Source organism: Fringilla coelebs (assembly GCF_963513975.1).
Source record: "Fringilla coelebs genome assembly, chromosome: 1".
Lineage (NCBI taxonomy): Eukaryota > Metazoa > Chordata > Aves > Passeriformes > Fringillidae > Fringilla > Fringilla coelebs.
The window spans coordinates 102,054,753-102,079,150 of NC_140028.1; the positions used below are offsets into that span (position 1 = coordinate 102,054,753).

A 24,398-nucleotide genomic window follows, 5' to 3' on the forward strand; every position below is an offset into this window, starting at 1 on the left:
GCATAGACAAGCAGTAGCTTAGTGTTTAAAAAACTTGCTTTAGAGCGCAGGGGTGTGCATTGTTCATTGATTTGGTAGATATAGATATCCCTGAAATCTAGAGAACAAACCCAATTTTAATCTCTCTGAAAACAGCAGATTCTACCTAGCCAGACAGGATGAGGTACTATTCTTCTTTAGAATACATCTGCTTTCAAAGTAAAAGGGCTTCTGAGAGCATCAAAGCAGTATCACAACATAAAGCAGGACATGTCACAATACAAATCTTTCTTTGTTTCATACTGATATTGATTTTGATTTTTAGACGGTGGAAAAAGAGAAAAGCAAGACTTTATGGTTTAAAAATATCAAGCTATTTACACGGAAAAACAATATTCCTGTTGAAACCTGCAAATTATGACATATTTAATGTTATACTGGTTTTGTCCCTGTTTAGCATTAATTTTCTCATTTCAACATTTGAATGTAGCTGCTACCTCTAAGTTTGTCAGAAATATTTTTGTAACTCACAAAATAATGTTATTTTGCAACTACTAATGGTACTACTAGTGATAGTCATGTAAAAAGTGAGAAAATAAACCATTTGTGGAAGAAACCTTAATATAATTAATATGCGATCAAATCAAAGCAGAAAAATCCATAAAGCTGATGTTCCCATCCTTTGACTATCTCTCCCCCCAAAAAGGGACCGTAGACGACGGATGCAACAGAAGAAACAGTTTCACAAGGAAAAAGAATTAAAACAAAGAAGAACCTACAAATGACAAGGAAAAAAAAAAACCTAGGAAGACAACACAAGGAAAACCAAGTGCTACACAGGATATTAAAGAGAAAAATGATCCACAGGAGAATGGCAACTGTTACTATGAGCTTCCTACAGCTACCTCTGCCTTTAGATATTTTTAAAAAATTTATTAACCTGACAGCAGGAAACTTTATACAGATTGCCCTGACAGGGTGCCAGCTTGGTATAAGCACTTGCCGCCTCTTTGTTTAGCATAAGGAAATCCAGAGAGGTGTTAAGTGGTGCCATGTGTACATTTGGGCAAATCTAACTTTGCTGCCATCTGCCTCACCTGCACATTCCTATGGAGAACTTGATTAATCATGTGAAGTCCAATCGAAACATACCATCATCCTTCCTTTTTACATTTGCTTCTTTTTAAATGTGCAAGTGTCTGATCTATTATTAATCTCAAAACACAAACTGGCAAGGATCTCAATCAAAGAATCGAACAGCTCTTTCACAAATTACCTGTTTACTGTCTAGTAGCCAGCACGTCCCCTTTGAAACAGCCAGACATTTATGTCGCTTTTAAACAAGTTTGTTGCTATTTTTATAACTTCAGAGAGAAGAAAGATTAATTAAAAATGAACCTTTTGTCATTCAGTCATACCAATTACATACTAGGATGTAATTGGTTTTTCCTTCTCTCTCTAATGTTAGTTGTTCTATGTATAAATACAGAAAATGAGACTTCAAGACTCATTTAAAAAACACATAGCATACGCTTTTAAGAAAAACACTATTAACTTATACTCAAACCAACTTTCGTTTTTTCTTTGTTTTTTTTAAATGGTCTGTCTTTGTCACAATTCAGGGATGGCTACAAGACTCCTCTTTATTTCCATACAAGCAGGACAATTTATTAGTGGGGCTGCAATACCTGTCCTTCATCAGCCCAATATTGCTTTCATCAAAGGCTAAGTGACTAAAACTCTGGTCTCCTCAGAGCTGGAACATATGTGCTAGCGCCACTACCACCACAGCCTGAGCTACCTGCAATACCTAAGCACAGCAGGAAAGCTAAGCTGAGGATGGATTTTCTATCTTACCATTCCATCATGCTTTGTATTTAAATAGTTGTAACATCTGTTTTGGTTTTAATGGGCATTTACTCCCCATTCACAAGTACATGTCCCACTGACAGAGTAAGAATTCTGCCAAGAAATCGGACAACAGCACTACTCAGAGTAATTCAAGCCCCTGTTTGCAAATACCTATTTAAAAATGCTCATGTAAAATATATCCTTCAGAAATAACAATCGATCACAGAGTCAGATCTCAGGGTTCTTTAAGAACTTACTCGTTATTTAAGCAAGACATCAATACATTTTAGAAAATGAATTTACAAGACTGTATGATGACTCAGTCCTGTAAACATTCCACCCATTAATGTTTCTCATTGACACAGTCTTTGTAATTAAATAGGGCTCCTAATCCACAGATTATTTGCTTTAAGGAAAGTATCACACATTCAAGCACTAACAGGATCAGTTCTATGGCATGGATAACTGATAGTGTCTTAGAACAACACATCCACAATGTGGAAATTAAGGAATAAAATTATGTGAAGAGACAAAAATCTTTATATGCAGATCAAGCATATTTCAGATGTTATGTCTGTGGCCTCTAAAAGAAGGCTTTGATTTCAATATAGAGACCATTTGGGCCATAAACCTTCCCATCCGAACAGAAATATTCACTGGCACTTTAAAATGCATCAAGAGCAACAAATACACATTGCCTTCTTCCATTGAAATTACCAAACCTTAGCAAAGCGTTCCTGATGGGCAGAGATCTTATAGGCCTTTAAAATTTGAGGATATAACCAAACCACTGAGAATCATCCTTAAATACACTGATGAAAGGAAAGCTCATAGTCTGAAGGCCCCCACAGGCTAGATATGCTGTTAAGGATGATAATGTCAGCTTCCTCACAGCAACCTGGCAATGACCTCTGCTCTGACCTGCAGAGACCACTGTCTCAAGAGGTAAAAGACAATTTAGTCCTTTATTCTTTGTAACTGAAATTATTCCAGTCCCATAAATTCTAATCAAGGCAACTGCAATTAAAAAAACATATATATATATATAACATATGTTTCTTTAAAGACTAGTACAAGAGATCTACTTGCAAAACATAATCAGCCAGAAACAACTTCTACTTTGTTTCATGCAGCACATACATGTATGGTTATATAGCAGGATGCTACACAGTTCTGAAACATGGGTAACAATGTGGGAAGGGAAAATAAAATCCCAAAGCCAATGCAGAGGTTTGAAAATAAAAACTTGTTTATTTAAATGCGTGCAGATTCATTTAACTCCCATATCCCCACTCCATATTCAAGCATACACAGCATTATGAAAAGATCAAAAGCCCACTAATGAACCAAAGAAAGCCACAGTCATCAGATCCAGCACAAGAAACTTAAGATTTAATTTCACTGGAACAAAACCTTGCCAGCAAAGGGAAAAAAAAAAAAAGGTTAGCAGTCAATTTTTTTTTTCTGTTCTGCAATAATTAAATAGGAAACACTTCTGCTCCAAAATTAGAGGCTTAGTATTGCCCTCACTATATACTTACAGCTTTATTTATTTTTTGATTCATAGAACTATAGACTGAATCTCAAAGAATAACCTTTTATCATACAATAAAATTACCTTAATATGCAAGTGCATGCACTCCCAGCTCCTCCCCCGCCTCCCCCCAGTCATATAATTATGTCACAAATTGCCTTCAATTAAGCATTAATTAAGGACTAGATCTAACTCCAGCAAAGTCAGCCTCAGTCCACAGGGGGTTTTGATGCTTGGATCAGCCACTTCATTCTTGGGATTTTTTTACCCTACTGAGAATTTTATATGCAACATACCCTTGGTGTCTATACCAACTTCTGAATCTCAACAATTTATCACACAGCTAAACATGATGGGTGCTTTTTTACTTCTAAGAATTTTTTTTCAGGGCAGTCTTCATAATTTATACTAGAATTGTTTGAAAATACAGTGAAAAATGACAAGTAGGATTAGTTAAGTTAGGATCAGATACCAATATGTTTATTCCAGTGAAACTGCTACTTAACATGAACAAAAGCTTTCTCTAGTAAGACCGGTGGCGTTTGGCCTGGGCTAGTATTTTGAAGGATATTGCAGAGTAAGACAAGTTGATTTGAAAATGCCACTGCCAGAAAAGTCAAGAGCCATACTCAGTTTCTATGTTACTTAATTAGATTCTATGGTTAAAATAGGAGATACTCACAAATATTTTTTTAAATAAATAACTCACCACAATATCTCTTACAAACCCCATACTGGGATTTCTGTAACCAAAACAGTGTAACTGTGCTAACCCACGTTTCAAAACTGTATTTTTGAGGCCATGAGTTTCAGGACAGATTCCTTTACCAACATTTTGCACCTAATTTTTGATGACTTTCTCTATGTTTTTTCTGGTTTCAGTATCAAAAGTCTTTAGCATGAAGTATGCAAATTCAAAAGATTCCACTGGTATAAAAGCACAAGTAGAGGATTACAGACTCCTGGACTATGGGACAGCATTTTCTTTCAAAGAGAAACAAATTTTAAAGACAAAAAAAAAAACCACCACCACCACCAGGAGAAAACAAGCCAGCAAACAACAACAACCCCTCTAATCACAGCTTCTCCTGTCCTCACCCACAGGGAACAGCTGCAACACAGTGACAAAGTGCATCTTCCCAGACACCTGTACACCAGTTCCAGGTGGAAGCTATTTTAAATCGTCAGGAACTTAATGCTGGTATTTCTGAGACTTAAAATGCTGCAGCATTCATCCACTTTGTTACTGATAGCAAAGCACCCATAAGAGAAACAAATGCTTAGTGCCTTCCTTAAAAAATAAATATAATTAGTTGTGCTCCTGCCCTCTCCTCACTGGCCGCAGGGACTGTTCCTGAAAAGGTACCATTTTGACTGGTAACAAATACCCACTGTTTCTATGCCATGCAGTGAAATACCAGAACAAGGAAATTTGAGAATAAGCAGGTAAATTTTAGGAAAAAAGTAAAGGTGAGGAAGGCAGGCCTTTGCAGAAATACACTCATCCATCAAAAGAAGCTAAGCAGAATGTGTCTGGTAAAAGAAAAGAAAGCTCTTCACATCTCATCGTTCAGTTCTGTTCATCTATATGAAAATAAGACTCATGAAATATTGCTAACATCAACAAGACACACAAATGCTGGTCATTCATTCCAACTAAATCAGTATATGATTTTCCCAAATCCTTAAAAAATATGAAAAGCAGCAGTGTAGAAAAACTTTGTTCTCTAGGGACCTGTCTCCTCTTGACTTTCTAAAATGCTCCTCCCTCACCTGCTTAAGAAATTTGGGGAAAATTTTCACACAGCATGTATCAATTGTTATATTTTAAAAAGATATTTATTATCTCTGATTATATGAAAGAAGGTTGAAGGAGAAAGTTGTCATTCTCTATGCCAACACCTGTCAATATGTTTACAATAATTTAACTTCAGACACTGCAAAGAAAAGTACAAAGTATGCATTCCTAACATGCTATTCATAACATTAAATAAAAACAAAAATAAAACTATAGGGTGGTGATATTCCATATTTATGTATCAGAGCTTTAAACACAACTGCACTTGATAATTTTTAGTGTTTACTGCAAATCTATCTTAAGGGATACACTGTGATATAACAACTAACCATCTTTATTTTACATTGTCTCAATTTGATCCTCAAATGTATCAAAATTGCCCCACTATCCTTTTTTATTTTGTTATAAAAGTTACTAAAATTAATTGACAAGGGCTGTTGCTAATAGATCTGTAGCATCTGTCATAATTCTAACAAAACCTCACTAAATGGTACATAAGTTCATACCGAGACAGCTGGACTATTTCACCTACTTTTGTTTTCTTGGGAACATCTTTTTAGCAGTGTAGGAATCAGACTAGCAAATATCTTACACTCACCAATAGAAAAAGCACAATATATGAATTTTTAGCTTTTTCACTTGCACTTTTAGTGAGATAAATTATATTTTCAGCCCAGAAAGGAGCAGATATGGTTACACGTCATTTCTATATCAGACACGACAACTCTAATGAAAGTGTCTGTGTATATTTCACTACCACTGTAGAACATCCAAATGACAAGGGCTCAAAAAATATCCTGCCTTTTATTAGAATACTTGCCTGATCGAAAAACAAACAGACATTTCACTAGCCTGAAATTAAAAGCTCATTTTTTGCTTTCTATATGCTTGGCTGTATTTAACAGAGGGAGCCTAAACATTTGAGCAAATAAAACATATAAACACAGCTGAAGATATTTATATTATTCTAGATAACTGGTAGCCTTTTGAATTCTAGACATTATAATTCTTTGCTGGATAAAATGGGCTAAAATAATTATTATATGGTTTTTGAACATTCAAACTGCTAATGGAAATTATGTTTTCCATGGAAACAAAGATTACTAAGAGGGTGCTTAAAAATGGATGTGATATTCAGTAACAGTCATTACTGCAATCCAGAAATTAAATTTTAGGGGTGTTTAACTATTATTTTTCCTGCATCTGTAGTGAAGTTATTTATTGAAACATTCTGTCCTGTATGTTTCAGTAATGTGTAAAGAATATTACAATACACAGTTGCACATGTTCTTTTGTTTTTAAAAAATCTTGCATCTCTTATCATAGGTAGAATACTGAAATCTGAACACTGCTACAGATTTCTTTACAGATTATGAAATCAAAAGTTGAATCTTAGAAAATGGGCTCTTGCCCCCTCTCCCTCAGAGCTGCATTCCCTTTAAACAAGACCTTTTTCCCTTTGACTTCCACTGATAGAATAATAAAAAATAAGTAAGTGCTCCATTTTTATTAAGGTTTGTCTCAGGTCACAAACAGAAATAATTAAAAGGGACTTCAGGAGTGTAGTCCTTCTAAACCCCAAATGTCACAAGGTACCATACAGTGCTGCCACAGCTCAGACACCTATCAACATCTATCACTCAAGCACGCGCCTCAACAGCTCTGCTCCCTTTTCTGATTAGAGATCAGAGTTGCTTGAGTTGGCTTACAGGGTGTCATCCGTTTGAATGACAGATGTCTGTGTTGGAGTGCCACTCTCACTGCTTTTGTTTTGATTGTGAAATGTTACACTTATCTGGCACAATTTAGACTATTCCAAAATGAATAAAAAGTCAAAGGTAATCTCTCTTTCCACAGGCTTGAGGAGGAATATTTAATTTCTAATGTAAATTCCAAAAACATTAGCTCCATGTGCAATACCCTTGCTAGGCTTTGTTTACTCAGTATGAAGTGTTTTCTACAAGAATCTTTCTGTTCTCTTCGGCCAGATTTATTTTTACCATAAAAAAATTTTAACTTTTCAGTTTAATCAAACCTCGGAAAAAGCTGGTAGCATGTGCAACACACCACAATAGTTGTTAAAGTACTCCAAGAAAATCCCACACACGCACACACACGCACACACAATTTTACGTTCGAGTCCATGGCTCAAAAAAATTCATAAAACACCTGCAACTTGCACTAAATACGTCCATTGTTAACAAAAGTTTTCAGGACTGATGCTGTCATCCTGGTAACCAGTTGCAATAGGAGCAGAGGACTCTGTGCCTGCATGCTCCAAGCTACTCTTTCCTACTTACAAGAAAATTGAGAGAAAAAAAAAAAAAAAAAAAAAGGAACGGGGGAAGATTGCTCTTCCGGACAACATGGTAGCAGTGAAATGAAATACCTAGACAGACTTACCGAAGAGCTTGCTGGGAGTGTCCTCGCTGTCATTTGATTCCACAGGCGCAAGCAAGGGCTCATTCAGCTCGTTGTCTGAAGTAGCTGCCTTGTCCTCACCTCTCAACTCTGCATTCATTTCACTCCGCAGTGACAGCAAGGGCTTACTGACTTGTCCAGCTATCATTGGATCCTAGGATGGGGGGAAAAAAAGAGTGAGGGGGAAAAAAAGTGGCAGCTTTGGTGTGCGTATACTCTCTCTTCCACTCCCTCTCTCTCTCACACACACACATACACACACACTCTCTCTCTCTCTCTCTCTCTTATCTCTGGCTGCTCCTGCTGTTATTGCTGGCTGCAGTCAAGTGAAGAGCTATTACAGATCCAATGAGTTTTCCATTACTCCCCACCCTATTAAAGCTCAACTAGCATGTGAGAGATTCAGGATGCTTTGGAGAAAAACTTCTATGAAAGCAACATAACCAACACAGCTTTAATTGTGGGATGTGCTTTTTTTTGTGTGTATGTTTTTACACCTCACCCTGTCCTTAGCATAGTAAGAGGAGAAATTCCTATATGCTCCGATACCACAGAAGAGGAGCCCCCTGCGAGTGCTTCATAGTGATTTAAAGAGGCATCCTCAGCTGTATAACATTAACAAAACCAAATGCACAGTTTCTAGCATTACAGCATTTCTATGAAAATACACAGCATCAAATAGCCATTTCATTGCATACTTTTAAAAGAGATACAATTTTCTTTCTAACTCTTCCTGTCGTTGGGATACTATGCTCCAAAAGTCCATAAAGACACAAACACGGATGTTTCTTTTGAAAATAAAAACCACAGAAAACATTTTCTAGAAGATAAAATTAGGGAAGATACTTACACATACAGTTTGCAATTATTCTTGTGTTTGCACCATTATATGCCCCCATAAAACATTACACATATGTACACATCTAAATTTTTTCTTGATGATCAGAATCTGTTTTATCTTCTGCTCATTGAGGATGTTTGGGGGTCAGGCATTATTTCCAAGCACACTCAGTTATTCCGTTTGCAAAATAACAAGCATAATATCACGACAGCACAGAAAGCAGAGTAAAAAAAAACTAAGAAAAAGAGCAAGTGACCTTGTTGATCTCTCTAGCAGCTATTTATTGCAAAGTTCATGCCTAAATGGTTCTTATGCAGAGAACAGGTGACCAGCGAGCAAGTAGGTTGGCTAGCATGTTCCCTCTGTCCCGTCCTCACATTGGTCGATGTTCGCCTGTGGGTTTTTAATGTATTCATGTCTGAAAAGTGAATTTGATATGACACATGATAATCTATGAAAATGTTAATCAATACAAATAGTTTAAGCTGTCATCAAATGCTCTTCTTTAGTCAATACTCATACTGCCGAAAACAATGTCACTGTCACCAGGGCTCAATTTGCACAGCACTTAAATATTGGACTCTGTGCATCAATGCACTCCTCTTCAAATACTGTAGGTAAACACATTTTCTCCCTATTTAAGGCTGAAGCACTCAGCACGCATTTAGTTGAGCCGAATCCTCCCTTTTGAATACCTTGATAGGTCCACTGGAGGGCAAAATTAATACTTAATTGAATCTCACAGTCATCAAAATAATCAATACTTTTTTATTATTTATTCTTTACAGTCTGTTGACTGTTTCAAACCTCTGAGGGAATGGTGGAAAGGATTCATGGCTTTGAAACACTGTCATTTAACAAGGTAATTTTCAGTGGGGCATTAGGGGTTGTGAAACATATAATAAAACAAAAATGGAGGCTTATAATAGGAAGAAAGAAAAGAATTATATTTCTGCCATCTAACAAAACAGGATAAATAAAAAAAGCAAGTGCAAGCAGGAGAGGGAGAAAGGAGGGGGAGAGGGAAAGAAAGACTGGCTTTTGAAGGGTTTTATCATATCAAGAGCAGAGCTGAGCTTTCATAATGCTGACATTTCTCATTCTGACAATCCTAAACAAGTGGAAAGGATGAGATCGCAGATATCATCTTTCATCACATTCCCCAGCTTAAGAACCAACATGACAGCTTCTCTTCCCTTTACACTGTTAATTACTAAATAAAATACTGCTCTCTGTCAGCATTAGATTATTGCAGATAGCAACCACAAACATTACTCCATTGTTTTGTTTTTGCCTTTTTTTATACCAGTGATACCTACCTTGAACTCTTCAGAAAATAAATTAGGCTTGTGTCTACATATTGTAAATACATGAAACATAATCAATTTAATCAATTTGGTCAATCCATGTTATTGTCAGGCTAAATTGCTGGCAATTTATTAACATTTCATTTACTGTATTTATTAGGCAGCAACAACTTGAACATTTCTTAGATGTTTCTGGAGAGGAAACAAAAACCAACAGATTTCTATTGCAGACACTGTAAAAAACTCTGAGTTGTTTTGCCTCATACTCATAGTGCACTACGGACAGTCATTTACTGAGGCAAAAAATTTGTTTGCTTTCATATACTAAATAATGTATTTTAGCGGGTTTTGCAGCTAAAGGTCATTGTGAACACAAACAGCATTGTTTCAGTCTGTGCTGCTTCTCTCCGTTTCAGCTACTCAAAACTAACATCAAGATTAGTTACTAACATCCATAACAAATGTGAATCAGGACAAGATTTGACCTTTTTCATCAAAGTTTGGGGAGGGAACTAATCATGTCCACAGAGAAAAACTCCTGATCTGAGGACTAACAACAATTTAATGGATTTAACGGAATCTGTAGGATTCTAAATTAAGTCTAAGTTGCCAGATTCTGAAATTGAATGTATGAAAAATGGGAGGAAGAATAATGTGGGAAGTGTGACAGCACTGGAAGAAACCTCAGCCCTTCGATGACAGTGAATTCACAGCAACTTCCACAGAGCCAGGATTTTATTTGTTATGTTTATCAATAATTCGGCCTCATCTGGAGTACTTTGTTCATTTCTGGTTAGCCCATCTAAGAAAGATACATCAGAAAAAGGTGCAGTAGGAATGATAAACTGATTGAAAGGACTGGAAGTGCTTACAGAAAAGTGTGACTAAGAATGAGCATGATCAAAGGATACAAGAAAATAAACAGCAGAGAGAAAATGTAGATCAGAAACTATTCACCCTAACTCATCTGAGGACAAAAGGTGTCTCCGCTGAAATGGGAAAAAGTCATAAATCTAATAATAATAAATTGTATTTTCCCAAACAGTGGGCGGTGGAAAATCTGTTGAACTCATTGCTGCAAGGTATCCCTGAGACCTGCACTGCAGTAAACATCAACATAGCCACTCATATGGCTGGGCATACTCTTAGCAGGGAATTTAAAACAGCTTTGCAAACACATAGGCAAGGACTATAAAACTGAATTAACATAAACTGCTGCCCCCTCCCTCTGGCAGCACAAGAACCTGTAGTTAGCCCCCGGGGTAGCTCTCTCTGTCAGGGGTAAATGAACGACAACTTTCTCTATAAGCAGATGGATTAGACACTCTCCAAATTTCTTTAGTCTACAAGAAGACTAAATAAATCACTTAAACAATGACTTAAGGAAAGGTATGTTTCCTTGAAAAACATATTAAAAATTGGGCATTTTTAAACTTCAGGTTATCTCCAGGCCTTCAATTGCTTTCTGTGCTTAAAAACATTCTGTTCTGCAGTGAATTATGCATGATTAAAGACTATTGTTTTTGCAAAACACATAATAAATTGTAATTCTAGAGCACAGCAAGTGGCCTAGTCTGCAAAATCCCTCAGTATCAAAGGGGTTTTTCCTGTATTTCCTAATGGCCTCCCTAAAAAAAAAACTGGAGTAGTTGCTATGACAGCTGCAGGCCCAGCAGCCCTCTCCTCTTCTTTTGCTCACCTGCAAGTCCATCCCAGAGAGGACTCAGAGCACTGGAGAGGATGCACTGAGGCAAGGATTGTGTATGCATCTTTAGTAGCTAATACTGTCAGGACCTGTTCTGCACTGGATGTCTGTGGGCTCGACAGAGCATTTGCTTTTTGGAAGGTGCCATAGGTCAGATTACACTTTGCACTGTAACACAGGCTCTTCTGTTCACTGACAGCCACACAAAAGTTTCAGCTTTTCATATGCAAAACTGAAAAGTCTAAGAATGCTTAAAAGCAGCAAGATGAACTTTGTCGAAAGGGTTTATATGCTTTAAGTAAGAGGCAAAGGCACATGATGCTTCAGAATTTCAGGGTTCAAGTTTTGAGAGAACTAAGGAATCACAATCCTCTTATTCAAAAGACAACCGTATATACCACACATGTAGTGACAAATTATACACACTTCTCTTGCAGATACTCATATAACTTGTCATCTATTTCTTGTCCAACTAGCACTAGCACTTCCAGACTTGCCTGTTTCCTATGAGATCTCCCTGACAGCTTTGTGCTGCAAGTGGTCCTCCCTGCTGTGTGTCTCCCTTAAGGGGTGGCTTATACCTCCTGTAATTCACTTACAGTATCTGCTACACCACTTTCAGCTCTACCACTCCCTGATGGTTTAAACTGGCTGTTGGGCTTAATTTAATAGTAAAATTCCTGTGAATTTGCAAATGCAAATTACAGTTCTGGTAACACACTCTCTTCTCTACAAGCTAAAAACCTTTACTTTTTTCTTATCTAAAGGACTGTATGAAGTACAGGACAACATTTATCACTGTGTTAAAAGCTTTGCTTTTGCACTTAAAGGGTAAAGGTGCAGTTTCTTAGCAAAACTATTTAATAATCAAAGACAGCTTTTAAAAGAAACTGTATAGGGTTTGTGTCAAACATGCCCTAGGCAGAAGTCTAAAAATGAATTACTTTCTTCCTTAATGTAGGACTTGGGTGATAATAGAGCTTCATAAAGGCTTCATGTACTGATTTAGCCACTGGTCTAAATTTTGTACTTACTGCGCCATAAACATTGTTGCTCTGAATGTAATTACTTTCTAAATTCTAGTTCAGAGAAAAAGTAAGATCCTCTATTTTGCTTTTTATTTTGCCCTTAGTTTGAAGTTAATTTGCACAGACTTTTTTTCCCCCTACCGTAGAATTATTAGAAATCAATTTTCTGCTTTTCTTCAAAACATGAAATAAATCCTGCCCAAACCCCCACCCCCAATCATGATATTGCACAGACTTCAGTTTGGGAATTTGTTTGAGAGCAAACACAAAAATTCTGCAAATAAACATAAAATTTACACTTTGTAATTACTTGTAACTCCAATGACTGCTCTAAAAATTAATTCAAATTGTAGCTTTTAAATTTTTTTAATCAAGATAGAGCACAATTACAAATTTAGAAAGGTGTTCTAAGATGTACCTTAGCTTTTTGTGCGAGGAATACATTAACAAGACTCTACTGGAAAAGGACTGGATTTCTTTTTTTGGTAAATGTCAGTGAAATTTAGGATTACCTTCTTCCTTGGTCTTCTTATGAAAAACTTTTCTTCCTTCATCTTATTGCTTCTAGAGGTATTAATTTTTTTTTCCATAAATGAAGATCTCTTACAGACAGCCTTCTTTGATTCCTTCTTCTTTTAACATTGTTTTATCTGCTGTCACTAATGTGCTGATATTTCCATTCCAATCTATCCACAGACTGGTTTATGCAAACTACTTTGAATCAACCTTTTGTCCCCTGCTAGCCTCTGACCATTTCTACCTGCTGGCTCTTATTTCCCTGGAAAAGTTACAGGGAAAAAACTCATTTTCTTCACAGCCACTTGTACCACCACCTTTGGATGGATGTTTATAAGCAAAACAAACAAGCTGATACATGATCATTGATCTCTCATCACTACTTTGATCTTGAACTTCTATTTACGTATGTACGTCTCTTACCTATATTATTCATGTTCAGCTTACTAAAATCTTCTGGGTTACCTCTCCTTTCTCTTACACCAAAAAGCTGAAATGTCATCAGCTCATCTCACTCAATATGAATATTATCCCCTAAAACAGTCTCGGGGTTTTTTTCCAGCTAGAATTGTATTTATTCTCCTCATTAAATTCTCTGTAGAAAAAAAAAAGTTCTTCTTTTCTCTCTTTTCTCAATACTAGTGTGGCTTTGGACATTTTGTTTTTCCAATGATATTCATTCTCACATGTTCATAATAAAACTTAATCAGTAATTAATAAATCAGTACTTAGTTATACACATTTTATTAATAAAACTGAACTATAAAAATTTAATTTGGAAAGTCAGAAAAACTATCACTGCCCTATGGTGCTTTCTTTCACAGAAATATTCTTTTCAAGTTAAGCAGAAATTTTAAGACTGTCTCCTTCATTTATTTACTTAATTTTAAGTTCTTAGGAAATGGAAATGGTTACTGCTAATTAGAATAACACACATCTGACTGAAAAAACAAGGTTTACAGAAACTCATGAAGCTTTTAATTGTAGCTTCAGGAATCTTAAAATGGAATTAATTTTATTTCTTTTTTAAATTAAATTTTAGGTGGCAATGTCCCTTGATTTGCTGTGCCTTGAGATTGAGGTACTACAATGTGTTTTCAAATCATACCAAAACAATCCCTCACTAAACTTTTTTTTCCCCTATTTCACTATTTTCCCTAATGATACTATTGCACATATTTCTTACATCTACTAAGATCAAGCTGAAAGGTTCACAAGAGAATTTCAATTTGGTAATCAGGCTAGCTAGAGGCTGCAGGGAATAGGCACACAGAAGCTGCCCCATAGTAAATAGCTAGATGAACATTTATTTTACAATCAGTTGGGTTTATTGCTCTAAATGTACCCCAGCAATCATGCTGCAATCTCCAAAAGAGGAAAGAAAGGCAAAGAATGTTGGTTTCACCATAGAAAAAGTAAGGAACAATAATTCATTGTAGGAGACATCTGCACCTCTAGTCCAGAAAAGCCATTTCTTAATTCTGCTGGCAAAGCAATGTGCACTAATGAATCCATACCTTGTGTTTTTCCTGACACACATGGCTCTTAGGGATCGCTATGCCAGAGTACACACCACACAGAAGCTTTACTCTAAATGTTGCTTTAAAGTCTTAAAAGTCAACCTTAATGCTTCTGATACAATGAATAATCTGATTTGAGGATCATAGCGCTCTTCCTGTTAAAAGAACTCTTGTTTAGAGTTTTGTACCAGGGTGAAGCTATTAAAAACTTTCCTCTATTAATTAGATAACAAGAGTTTTAATTTTGGCCTTATCCTAATTATAATGATTCTGCATCTAAATGACATACTGCCTCACTGGAAAGCAGCTTGTCTATCTGTGGACATGTAGGAAAAGTTTGTATGCATACACAGGTCAGGAGACAAGAGAAGCTACTATTCTGGGAAGCTACCACACTCCTCAAAACACATGATAGACAATAGCACACAGTCACTAGTAGAAATAACAAGTCCTGAGAGTGGTGAGAGAAATCAGCTTTCTTCTAGTTAAAGATTATTGGAGTAACACAAAACCTGACCCATTTTTGCAAAAGCAGACAATCAGGCCCTAGAGATCAGAATGGGGCAAAGGCAAAACAGGCAATTTTGACTGGGAACAACATGGTGGGATAAGCCTTCAAGAGATTTTCCCACTCATTTCATAGAATCATTTAGGTTGGAAAGGACCTTTAAGATCATCAAACCAAGAGATTTTCTACTCTTCTTTCATCTAGTTTCCTGAAAGAACATGATGCTGAAGGAGAGCAATTAAATCTCAAATTAGAAGATGGTCCTATCAGGAGAAAAGACTTTGACTCATTCTTCATGCGAGTAATGGATGATTCCCAATGCTCTGTCAATTCTATTCTGAAGGAGACATTAAAGCATAAGAAAACATCCAAAAAATTTCAAGCCTGAAAGAATAACTAAAATTTTTATACTGTGGGGCCAACTTACCAGAAGACTTGGAAAAAATCTAATATGAAGAGGAAAGCATCGTCTTCCATTAAAAAAAAAAAGGCAAAACAAAACAAAACAAAAAATTTGTATAAAAGTATTAATTCATTACTTTTATGGAAAAAATACCATTCTACTTTAATGTAATACATTAGGTGTCTAACTGATCCCTGCTATTAAAAAAACCCCAACCTTCTTGTTCACCCTGAAAATTATTTCGTGTGGTGGTGTTTTAGTCTCCACACTGACCACACAAGAAGACATGAACCTGTTTGCCAAATTTCAAGTGCTCTTTCATAAGCCTGCCAGTTTCATAACTTGTCTTTTTTCTTGTTTAATATTTGCTCAGTTTCTATTTTGAATAGCCCTTAAAGACAAGGCCTCTCTTTCCAGATGATAATGCTACATGCGTTAAAAGATCCTTCTAGAACCTACAGTATGCTCTTATCAGCATAATCCTTCTGCTCTCCATGAGAAGAGGCCATAACCTCTTTGAAATTAACACAATAAAATACTCCGTGGCATACTTGAGTTACTCTTTCCAAGGTGTAAAATTTCTTACTAGGATTTCTACCAAAAGCAGTCAAATGATAATAGTTTGGCCTAACCAGAAATTTAGATATGGTATTATATGCAGTTTGTCTATATTTTCATTTTTCAGGCTTTTTCAACCATGCACAGACTAGAAATTACTTTGGGTGAAAAAAATCAAAGCCAAAATTCAGCTAAAATTGCTTTCTTTTAGAGATCAGCACATCCAGAACCACACCAAAACCAAACTTACAATAGGTTTTGATTGATCGGGTATGAGAGAGAAACTTGACCAGGCTGCATAGAAGGCACTCAGAGTGATTGAAAGAAGCTCTCCTCTTAGTTAAACAAAAACTTAATTGTACATAATATGTCAGGATTTTCATGATGTAAAACAAACAAACCATTAACTTGAATTTTTGACAATCAGAGCACAGGTTAGACAGTAACCCAGCTCAGTGGTTAATTCAATTACTTGCATTTGGTCTAGGAAGACCCAAATCAAGATTCATCTGTAGTCAGCCCTGGACTTGACTACACGAGGAAAGTGACTTCCTATTTCAGTATGGATCTGTTCCTTAGCTCTCACCAGAAATTCTATCAAACATCCACAATGTAACACCTTCAAAAGTAACTTTGTTGAAACACAACCAAGCAACATTTTCCAGTGAGAACTCTTTTTTTCCTGAAGATTTTTAAAGTATTACTTGAGCCCCAGTTTCATCCATGTTTTTAATTAAATGCTACTTTTAAAATTGTTATAATTTATAATACAATACATGGTAATAACCTACACCAGTTTGGAATTTCAGTATTTTTTGCAAATCTTTTAAAATCCTTTACAAATACAGTTAAAACACTGAAACAAATAATATCAAGCAAATTGTGATTTCACCAGAATGTCCCAATCAAAAATTGATGAAAATTCTTCAATCTAAAATTGTTCCTTTCTCTCTTGAAGCAAGTCTGCTTTAACTTCTACTTGCTAAACAAGACCAACATCTTCCCAAATCTGAATCCAAACTTAGGATAGCTCAACCTCAATTATATATATTATGTGGTTAATAAGTTGGTCTGCTCTCCATGGATCTTTTCATAATACAGCACATTTGAATTTCAGTGACAAGTATGGGAAATTATTTCTTTTCTGGCATTTCTACTCATATCATACTTTCTAGAGGTGGAGCTGCAGATTTTCTTTTATCTACTCTGAACATAGAATAGAAAAGCAATGATGCCCATCTTTTGAAGCAACTGAAAGCCTCTCCTGATCTGAGGCTCACAGACTAAAATGTTTTCTCGTTTCCAGATACTAGAAAATGCACTGCAGCTTCCAGGTTAGGAGGAAGAATCCCAAATAGTTTTCCTATCATTCTTCTATGTTGAAATAATATGACAACAAAACCTGCTGCTACAGCTGCTAAACATACTTAATAATGCCACAAATACTGCAGATCAATAATGCAATGCTTTTTATATTTCCCAAGCCTTTCTCATTGATGAATGAGTGCAATTGTTTTTTTAATCATTAAAAAGATCTTCAGGGTTACTTTTGTTCATACCAGGTCTTCATCAACACCTGGGTACCATATATTTCTTTTCATATTATAGTCCAAAACATATTAATTTCTAATTAAATGTATTACTAATTTAACATGCCTTCAACTATCACACAGCTTCACATTTATAATGCAATTTGCATAGAGACTTAAAGAACTTGAAGCCCAAAGAGTGCTTCACCTTTTTATCACTAGTCTTAATGTGCTGGAAGTTGCAGGTATACTTAAAAACTCCCCAAGGCAGGGAGTGTCACCTAAGGTAGGAAGGATGTGTCACACACCACACACAGTGACAGTATCATGTGTTGGACGTATGGGAGGACCTCTTCAATACAAAGCAGTTTTTCTGTTTAATGCTTTACAACAGGAAAACATTTACAACAGCTTTACAACAGCAGAACATTTACCAATCATTTTAGCTGCAACTACGTAACTGGATTATCAATAAACAATGAATGAAGCATTTCCCAGAATTGCTGATATTTTCTTACATGAACAGTCCTGTTCTTTATTAGATACTGTTTGGCTGGGGGGATTTTTGGAGGGTTTGTTGTTCATTTAACAAAAAAAATTTGCCATACAATGATTTGCCATTGGCTCCCTATTGTTTCTCAAGGAAACTCCTCTGAAACAAATAATATTTTAAGGAAGGAAAAATCAGATCAGAGAATAAATCAAAACATGCAACTATAGCAACACTTTGCTGCTAATACTTGATTTTTGCAAACTGGCCAACATCATTGGGCTGCTCAGTTTCACCCTAAAACAGTAATTATCTGTTTAATGCTAAATGCTCTGATCAGAGAAGTCACAAGTGCTGTTAATTTCCTTCTATTTTAACAGGAGAAAAATATTTCCAAAGATCCTATTATTGTTTATGATATGTAAGTCTAATACATCAATGTACATGCATATAAATATTACATATATAAAAAGTTTTTAACAGGCCTGATTCCTTCCCAATTAAGCCTTTTGAATTGTTGCCACCTACTTCAACAGGGACAAACACATACTCAATTCTTCTAGTGAAAGATCACTGAGAACTATTTCAGGGCACTGATTTTCACATCATTGAAATCCATAACAAGATATCAACAGGTATCCCTAAATGTAGTTTAGTTATTTAAAAAAGAAATAGGACAATATAATCTCATGATACTATTTGTCTCAAATTACTTTTTAACCTATTACAAACTTTATGGTTTTTTAAAAACAACTAATAAATATCATTTTTGAAAATAAAAGTTTCCTTAAATTATTATTTAAACATGGCATAATTTGCATTTTTTTTCTTTTGTTTATAGGCACAACCCATGCATAAATATGCAGATCATTACTATAACTGCTTTGGTAACATTAGCATCCCAAAAATGAGTATTATTAAGCCATTAATAACTTCAGAGTGATTAAAAATACCAAAAAAGTGCAATAAAATGCAGAATATGAGTTTTGATCACAATCTCACAATTTTTGTTCATTATAAACTATTTTCACATGTCAGTCCAAATGGAAATTGATGCTATGTGTTTGGAATTTGTATTTGAAGAAAGTATCCTTGCTTTGTACTTAAAAGTTAATTCCTATGTCCATATTTATCATTAGTTTTCTGAATCTACAGACTACATGTATTTATAGTTTGCAATATGCAAAACCAGCAAAACCAAAGAGCCACTTGGGATTCCTGCAGAAAGCCTGAGTATACTAGCACATTCAGTGCTTGATCATTCAGGGTTCAAACCACCTTTGACCTTTCTGTTACTTCTCTTATAACAAAAAATAGTCTTTCCTTTGTGGGAGAGGAAGTTTGCCATGGGATGCTTACAGTAGGAGGGCTGGCCTCTTGGAGGCTCAGTTTGTCCACTGAAGCCTTGCCAGGCAAGTCACCTAATCCCTACAGATTTTTTAACCAGTTTGCAAAGGAGAGAACAGGGCAAGGGTATCTATTTTGACTTTAAAGCCTTTCTGTAAAAAATTTGCATATGCCCACATAGTCTTTACTGAATTCTTTCTTGCTCTATGCTTTTCTAAGGCTTAATAATATCTAACTTAGAGTTTCATGAAAACTAACTTTCCTCAAACTACACTCAAAACTTTTAATTCTATTTACTGCTAGGACAATTTCCACTATATTTAAGTGGATCATTAATAATTTCAACAATTTATTCCTTTTGTTAACCTACTCCTTTAGTAATTTACCTGCTTTCAATACCTACAGATATCCGTTTTCTCATGTGTTGAACAAATAATCTAGCAATGCATACTAAACCATTTTATGCCTTACATCAAGAAAAATCCATCTCTCATTTCTTAACCTGATGGCACTTCTGATACATTTCACAGAGCTGCTGCAGGTCTTGATTGCACCTGTCAAACTCAACACTGGTACATCTTCAAAGGATCTTCTAGGAGTAAAAGATACTTTCACCTTGCTCTCTTGTTACTCAGACTGCTACATTGCGAGCCCTCCACTCTCCCAGCCTAAGGAGCTCAAGAAAAATTAGGAAAGCAGATCTTCATTGCAGAGAACGAAAGCAAGAAAATAAGACAGGAGTTCATGTCTGCTGTGATCAGACCCTATCCTGTTATATTACTTTTTCTTTTCTTCCTACCACTGCACTTTCCTCGGGAATATTTTCTTTCCAAACAGTTAGCAATATGACTTCTCTTAAAGTCACAGTAGGTGGTTCTTATTTTTTAAACCTATTGAAATGTTCTTCCAACACATTTATTTCTGCTTGTGGTTACACCAGTTGTTCCCTCTTGGAGATTTGCACTGTTTTGGTGAGCTATTACATCTAGCAGCCAAGCACCCATACAACTACTCACTCACTCCCCTCTCCCACAGGATGAGGAGAAAACAGAGGGAGACATTGCTTATGGATCAATATAAAGACAGTTTGATAAGGGAAACAAAAGATGCATATGCAAGCAAACCAAAATAAGGGATTTTTAGCATTACTTCCCATTGACAAGCCAATTCTAGGGCAGTGAAGCCTCATTACAGCTTATGCATAAGAGCTACCTGAAAAGATAAACACCATAGACACAAATAACCCAAATTCCTCCTTCTTTCTCCCTGCTTTTAATGCTGAACACTACATCATAAGTATGGAATATCCCTTTGGTCAATTGGGGTCAGATATCCCAACAGTATCATAGAATTGAACAGTTGGGTTTGAAGAGACACTAAGATCATCTAGATCAGATTGCTCAGAGCTCCAGATAACCTGGCCATAAACATTTCCAGACACAGGGTATCCACAACTTCTCTGTGCAACCTGTTCCGATGCTTCACCACTCCCATGGTAAAGAATTTTTTCCTACTATCTGATCTAAGTCTATTCTCTTTCAGTTTGAAGCCATTTTTCCCTTCTCCTATCACTACAAACTCTTGTAAATTGTCTTTCTCCAGGGAGGCTTTACAGAGAGACTGTCCTTTCCCAGAGACTGTTCCTTTCCCTTGCCTGCCTCTACCACAGACACTGTGCAAGCACTCTTCTGTGATAGCCAAAACACTGGGGTGTCATCAGTATTGTTTTAGTCACAAATCCAAACACAGCATCATATGTGCTGCTACAAAGCAATTTGCCTCCAGCCAGCCAGCCCCAGTACTATGATTCAGATCTACAACTTAGGAAAATGAGCGGAGGACCCACACAGCTGTGACATTGCTTGAGCTCCCTTTTCATGCAGACAGGTAGCTCTGCTCAACCCACAGGCCTGACAGTCCCAGCTCATGTATCCTTGTTATCATCTGATTCCAACCTAAAACACTACTTTGAAGATTGCTGGAAAGAATCTTGGCAAAATAAAAGCATAAGCAAAGAGAATTAGGCAAGCACCAAATAAATACAAGTGGCTATATGTGGGGTAAGAAAAAATAAACCATCCCCCTTTTTTGCCCTTTTCTCTTTTGGTTTTAGACCAAACTCTTATTCAGAGATTAAATTCAGCTTTCATATTTACTTCCTTAATTTATTTATTTGGTTATTTAAGTATTTCTCAGCACTACAGTGTCGGAATGCTTAATCATATACTTTGATCTCTGTGTTTTCATGCAAGCTGGAGTGTCCCCAGAATTCATGGGGATATTAAAATGTTCTCTTTTGCCATAAAACCAAGTTGGTAGGTGATTACTTCAATGTGACATCTTATATAAGCTTACCATCATGCCTTCACTTTAAACATTGTAAGTCAATGAAATTATATTGCAGACATTGACAACACATACAATTTTGCCTGTTTGATATCCCATTACTGCAATAACAGCAGCAATGGTTTTGGAAAAAGCTTTTTTTCCCCAATAAGCATGTGCTACCAATTTTGTGCTCACAAGTAGGGCATCTTCCTAGGGAGCACAATAAGGCCACTTAAGTGACTATCACAAAGTATTTGCTTGTTTCCAGGAGAATGTAAAGTAGTACACCCACAGGACTACACAGAGGATTACTAGCAAAAGATAACCAGCAACTCCTACATGGAATCAAAACACTTCTACACAAAATTGATTCACTTGTGCAGTCAAAATAGCAAAAACATTAAATGTTCTTAGAATTGATACTTAGCTAGGATATGAGATCAGTTTTGTAGCACCAAGATATGCCCACAAATATTACCTATGTAACTCACCAAAGTACAGCAGAAAAGACAAACTGTAATCTCCACGTAAGTAACACTGTTGGGCTCAAAACTGCCTCTTCATGTGGGAAGCCTAGAAATTCATAAGCTTTGAACTCAAAGGGAATATTCTGGGGGGCAAGGGGAAAGGGTAGAAATCCCAGTTTTAGAGGACTGTGAGTATTAAGCATGGAATACCAATCTCATTCTATTTCAAGTCCAAGTGTTGTATGGAACAGAAGTTAATAAAGGAAGGAAAAATAAGGAAGCCACAATAAACCGAACCAAAACAAAACAAATAAAAAACTAAACAAAAAAAGTCACACATGGACTCCTTTTTGGTTTTCTAAGGTCATATATTCAGTGTGAAGAAACATTGAATTCTGTTCCATGTATCAGTTAAAGAAAAGCTACTGAGACGCTATGCTATAACCCACTCAGATTAATCAGCAACTCACCAGGGATTGGGGTGCATTAACATGAATTGCATGCTTAAATAGCAATTCCCTGGACTTCATCACATCAAAATCTGCCTTATCTAGTAGTTTAAAGCATTTATAATTTTAGAAGTCTCACACAGCCAGATGTACAAAGCTTCGCTCAGGGAGCTGTTCCCAACTCTACGTCATTTCCCAACCGGTCTGATTCCAGCAGAGCCACTGAGTAATAGGAGGAGGACACACTATCTAACCATACAAACAGCTGAACAAATTGTTCAACTGGGCTGGTTTTCTGAAGAAAAGTTCTAGTTGCAGACTTCCACTATTTTTTATTATGTTATTACAAACAAGAAGAGAAAACAACAAGGGAATGTGCACTTATGAAGAGAATGTGCACTTACGTAGAGAAATTGTTAAATGAAAATGCATTGGGTGCCACCTCTCTCTCACAACTACTACCACAAGTAAGGTAAAGCTTTGGAAAGACACACATTTCCTTTAATATCAAAGGCATCTGGAAAACCACAAAAAAAGAAGAGTTATGGAGAAGTGATGACACAAGTGAACATTTATGCTGGGCTTCCAACCCCAATGTTTAGCTATCACTCCATGTGACTTGTGTCACTCCATCTATAGTTTCTTTCTCCTACAGGAACTAGTGTCTGTATACATCCCTAGCAGTCTTTTAAGAAAAGATGACAACATACTGAAAAGCCCTAAGAGAAGCCCAACCAGATATCTTAAATTTGTTGTGACAGAGTAATTGAAGTGCTGTGATGAACACAAAGCCATCTTTATACTGTGGTTAAATTATGGCTTTAAGATATTGTAGTCAGTTCTCTATATCTGAAAGGTATAAACTGGTCCTTCAAGCATGTATCCCTAGACTAATCACACATAATGAAATCAAGATAAGTAGAAAAAGCTCTTCTGTTTGTGACATTTAAAGGTCTACTGGACAGAGAAACATGTAACACAGGAATGCACAGCTGTGCACAGTTGTGGCGTCTTCTAATCTATATCACCAGAAGTCTTTCACCTCAAACTTGCTCTGAATCAGGTAAATACTTTTTGCACTATAATCTAGTGGAAAATTTTAAAACACTGCACTGAAAATGAATGTAAAAGTTAAATAACATATTGGTTTGTGCTTATATTCCTCTCCAAAAGTAATTTTAAAAGTTGCTGAGTTTACCTCTAAATGTCTCTACAGACTTAACCTAGGATCTCACTATCAAAGGGGGTTCTCTCCTACCTTGAATATGATATTAACATCATTAGCAAGTTATGATCTCAGTAACACCTATTCTAAACCTTTTGCCTTCACCAGGATTCTTCAAGTGTAATTCAGCACTTCATTTAAGGCAATGAGATTGAAAAGGCAGACTAGAAAGTGGAACACAGTTTGTAACATTGTTGATGACAATGCACAGCTGAGTCCCTTTTAGTATCCCAGTTGGAGTCATGGATGCAATGGTAAAATCTGACTTTGTGTAGTATGCACGCTCTGCACAGGTATACACTTGTATGACACTTTTAACAAAGGACAATAAGGTACACAGATATTACCTAGAAAACAATTTCAACTTGGAGCACAAAAATCATAATTTCACAGCAAAGTCACATTTTTATCTTCCTGTGCTGCTTCAAATCCCATTGCTTTGGCTTGCACCATTTATTTGCAAGGAAAAAAACGAACAAACCAGATACATTCTAAATACCAAAGAGAAAAACACTAAACTTTGGGAAAATTTGTCAGGCAATTCCTGTTTGCAGCTCACAAGGGCAGGGGTAAAAACTTATGACTAATATACCT

General features: G+C 36.2%; 1 protein-coding gene across 1 annotated transcript in view; it reads right to left on the reverse strand.

Annotated features, from left to right (window-relative positions):
* The window catches only part of POU6F2 (POU class 6 homeobox 2), a gene marked incomplete at its 5' end in the record, with an annotated part of 309,184 nt that overhangs the window by 240,188 nt on the left and 44,598 nt on the right, over window positions 1-24,398 (reverse strand). Inside the window, one exon of the mRNA XM_084212470.1 lies at window positions 7,566-7,737. Within this exon, the coding sequence (XP_084068596.1) occupies window positions 7,566-7,737 (172 nt within the window). The remainder of the gene's footprint in view (window positions 1-7,565; window positions 7,738-24,398) is intronic.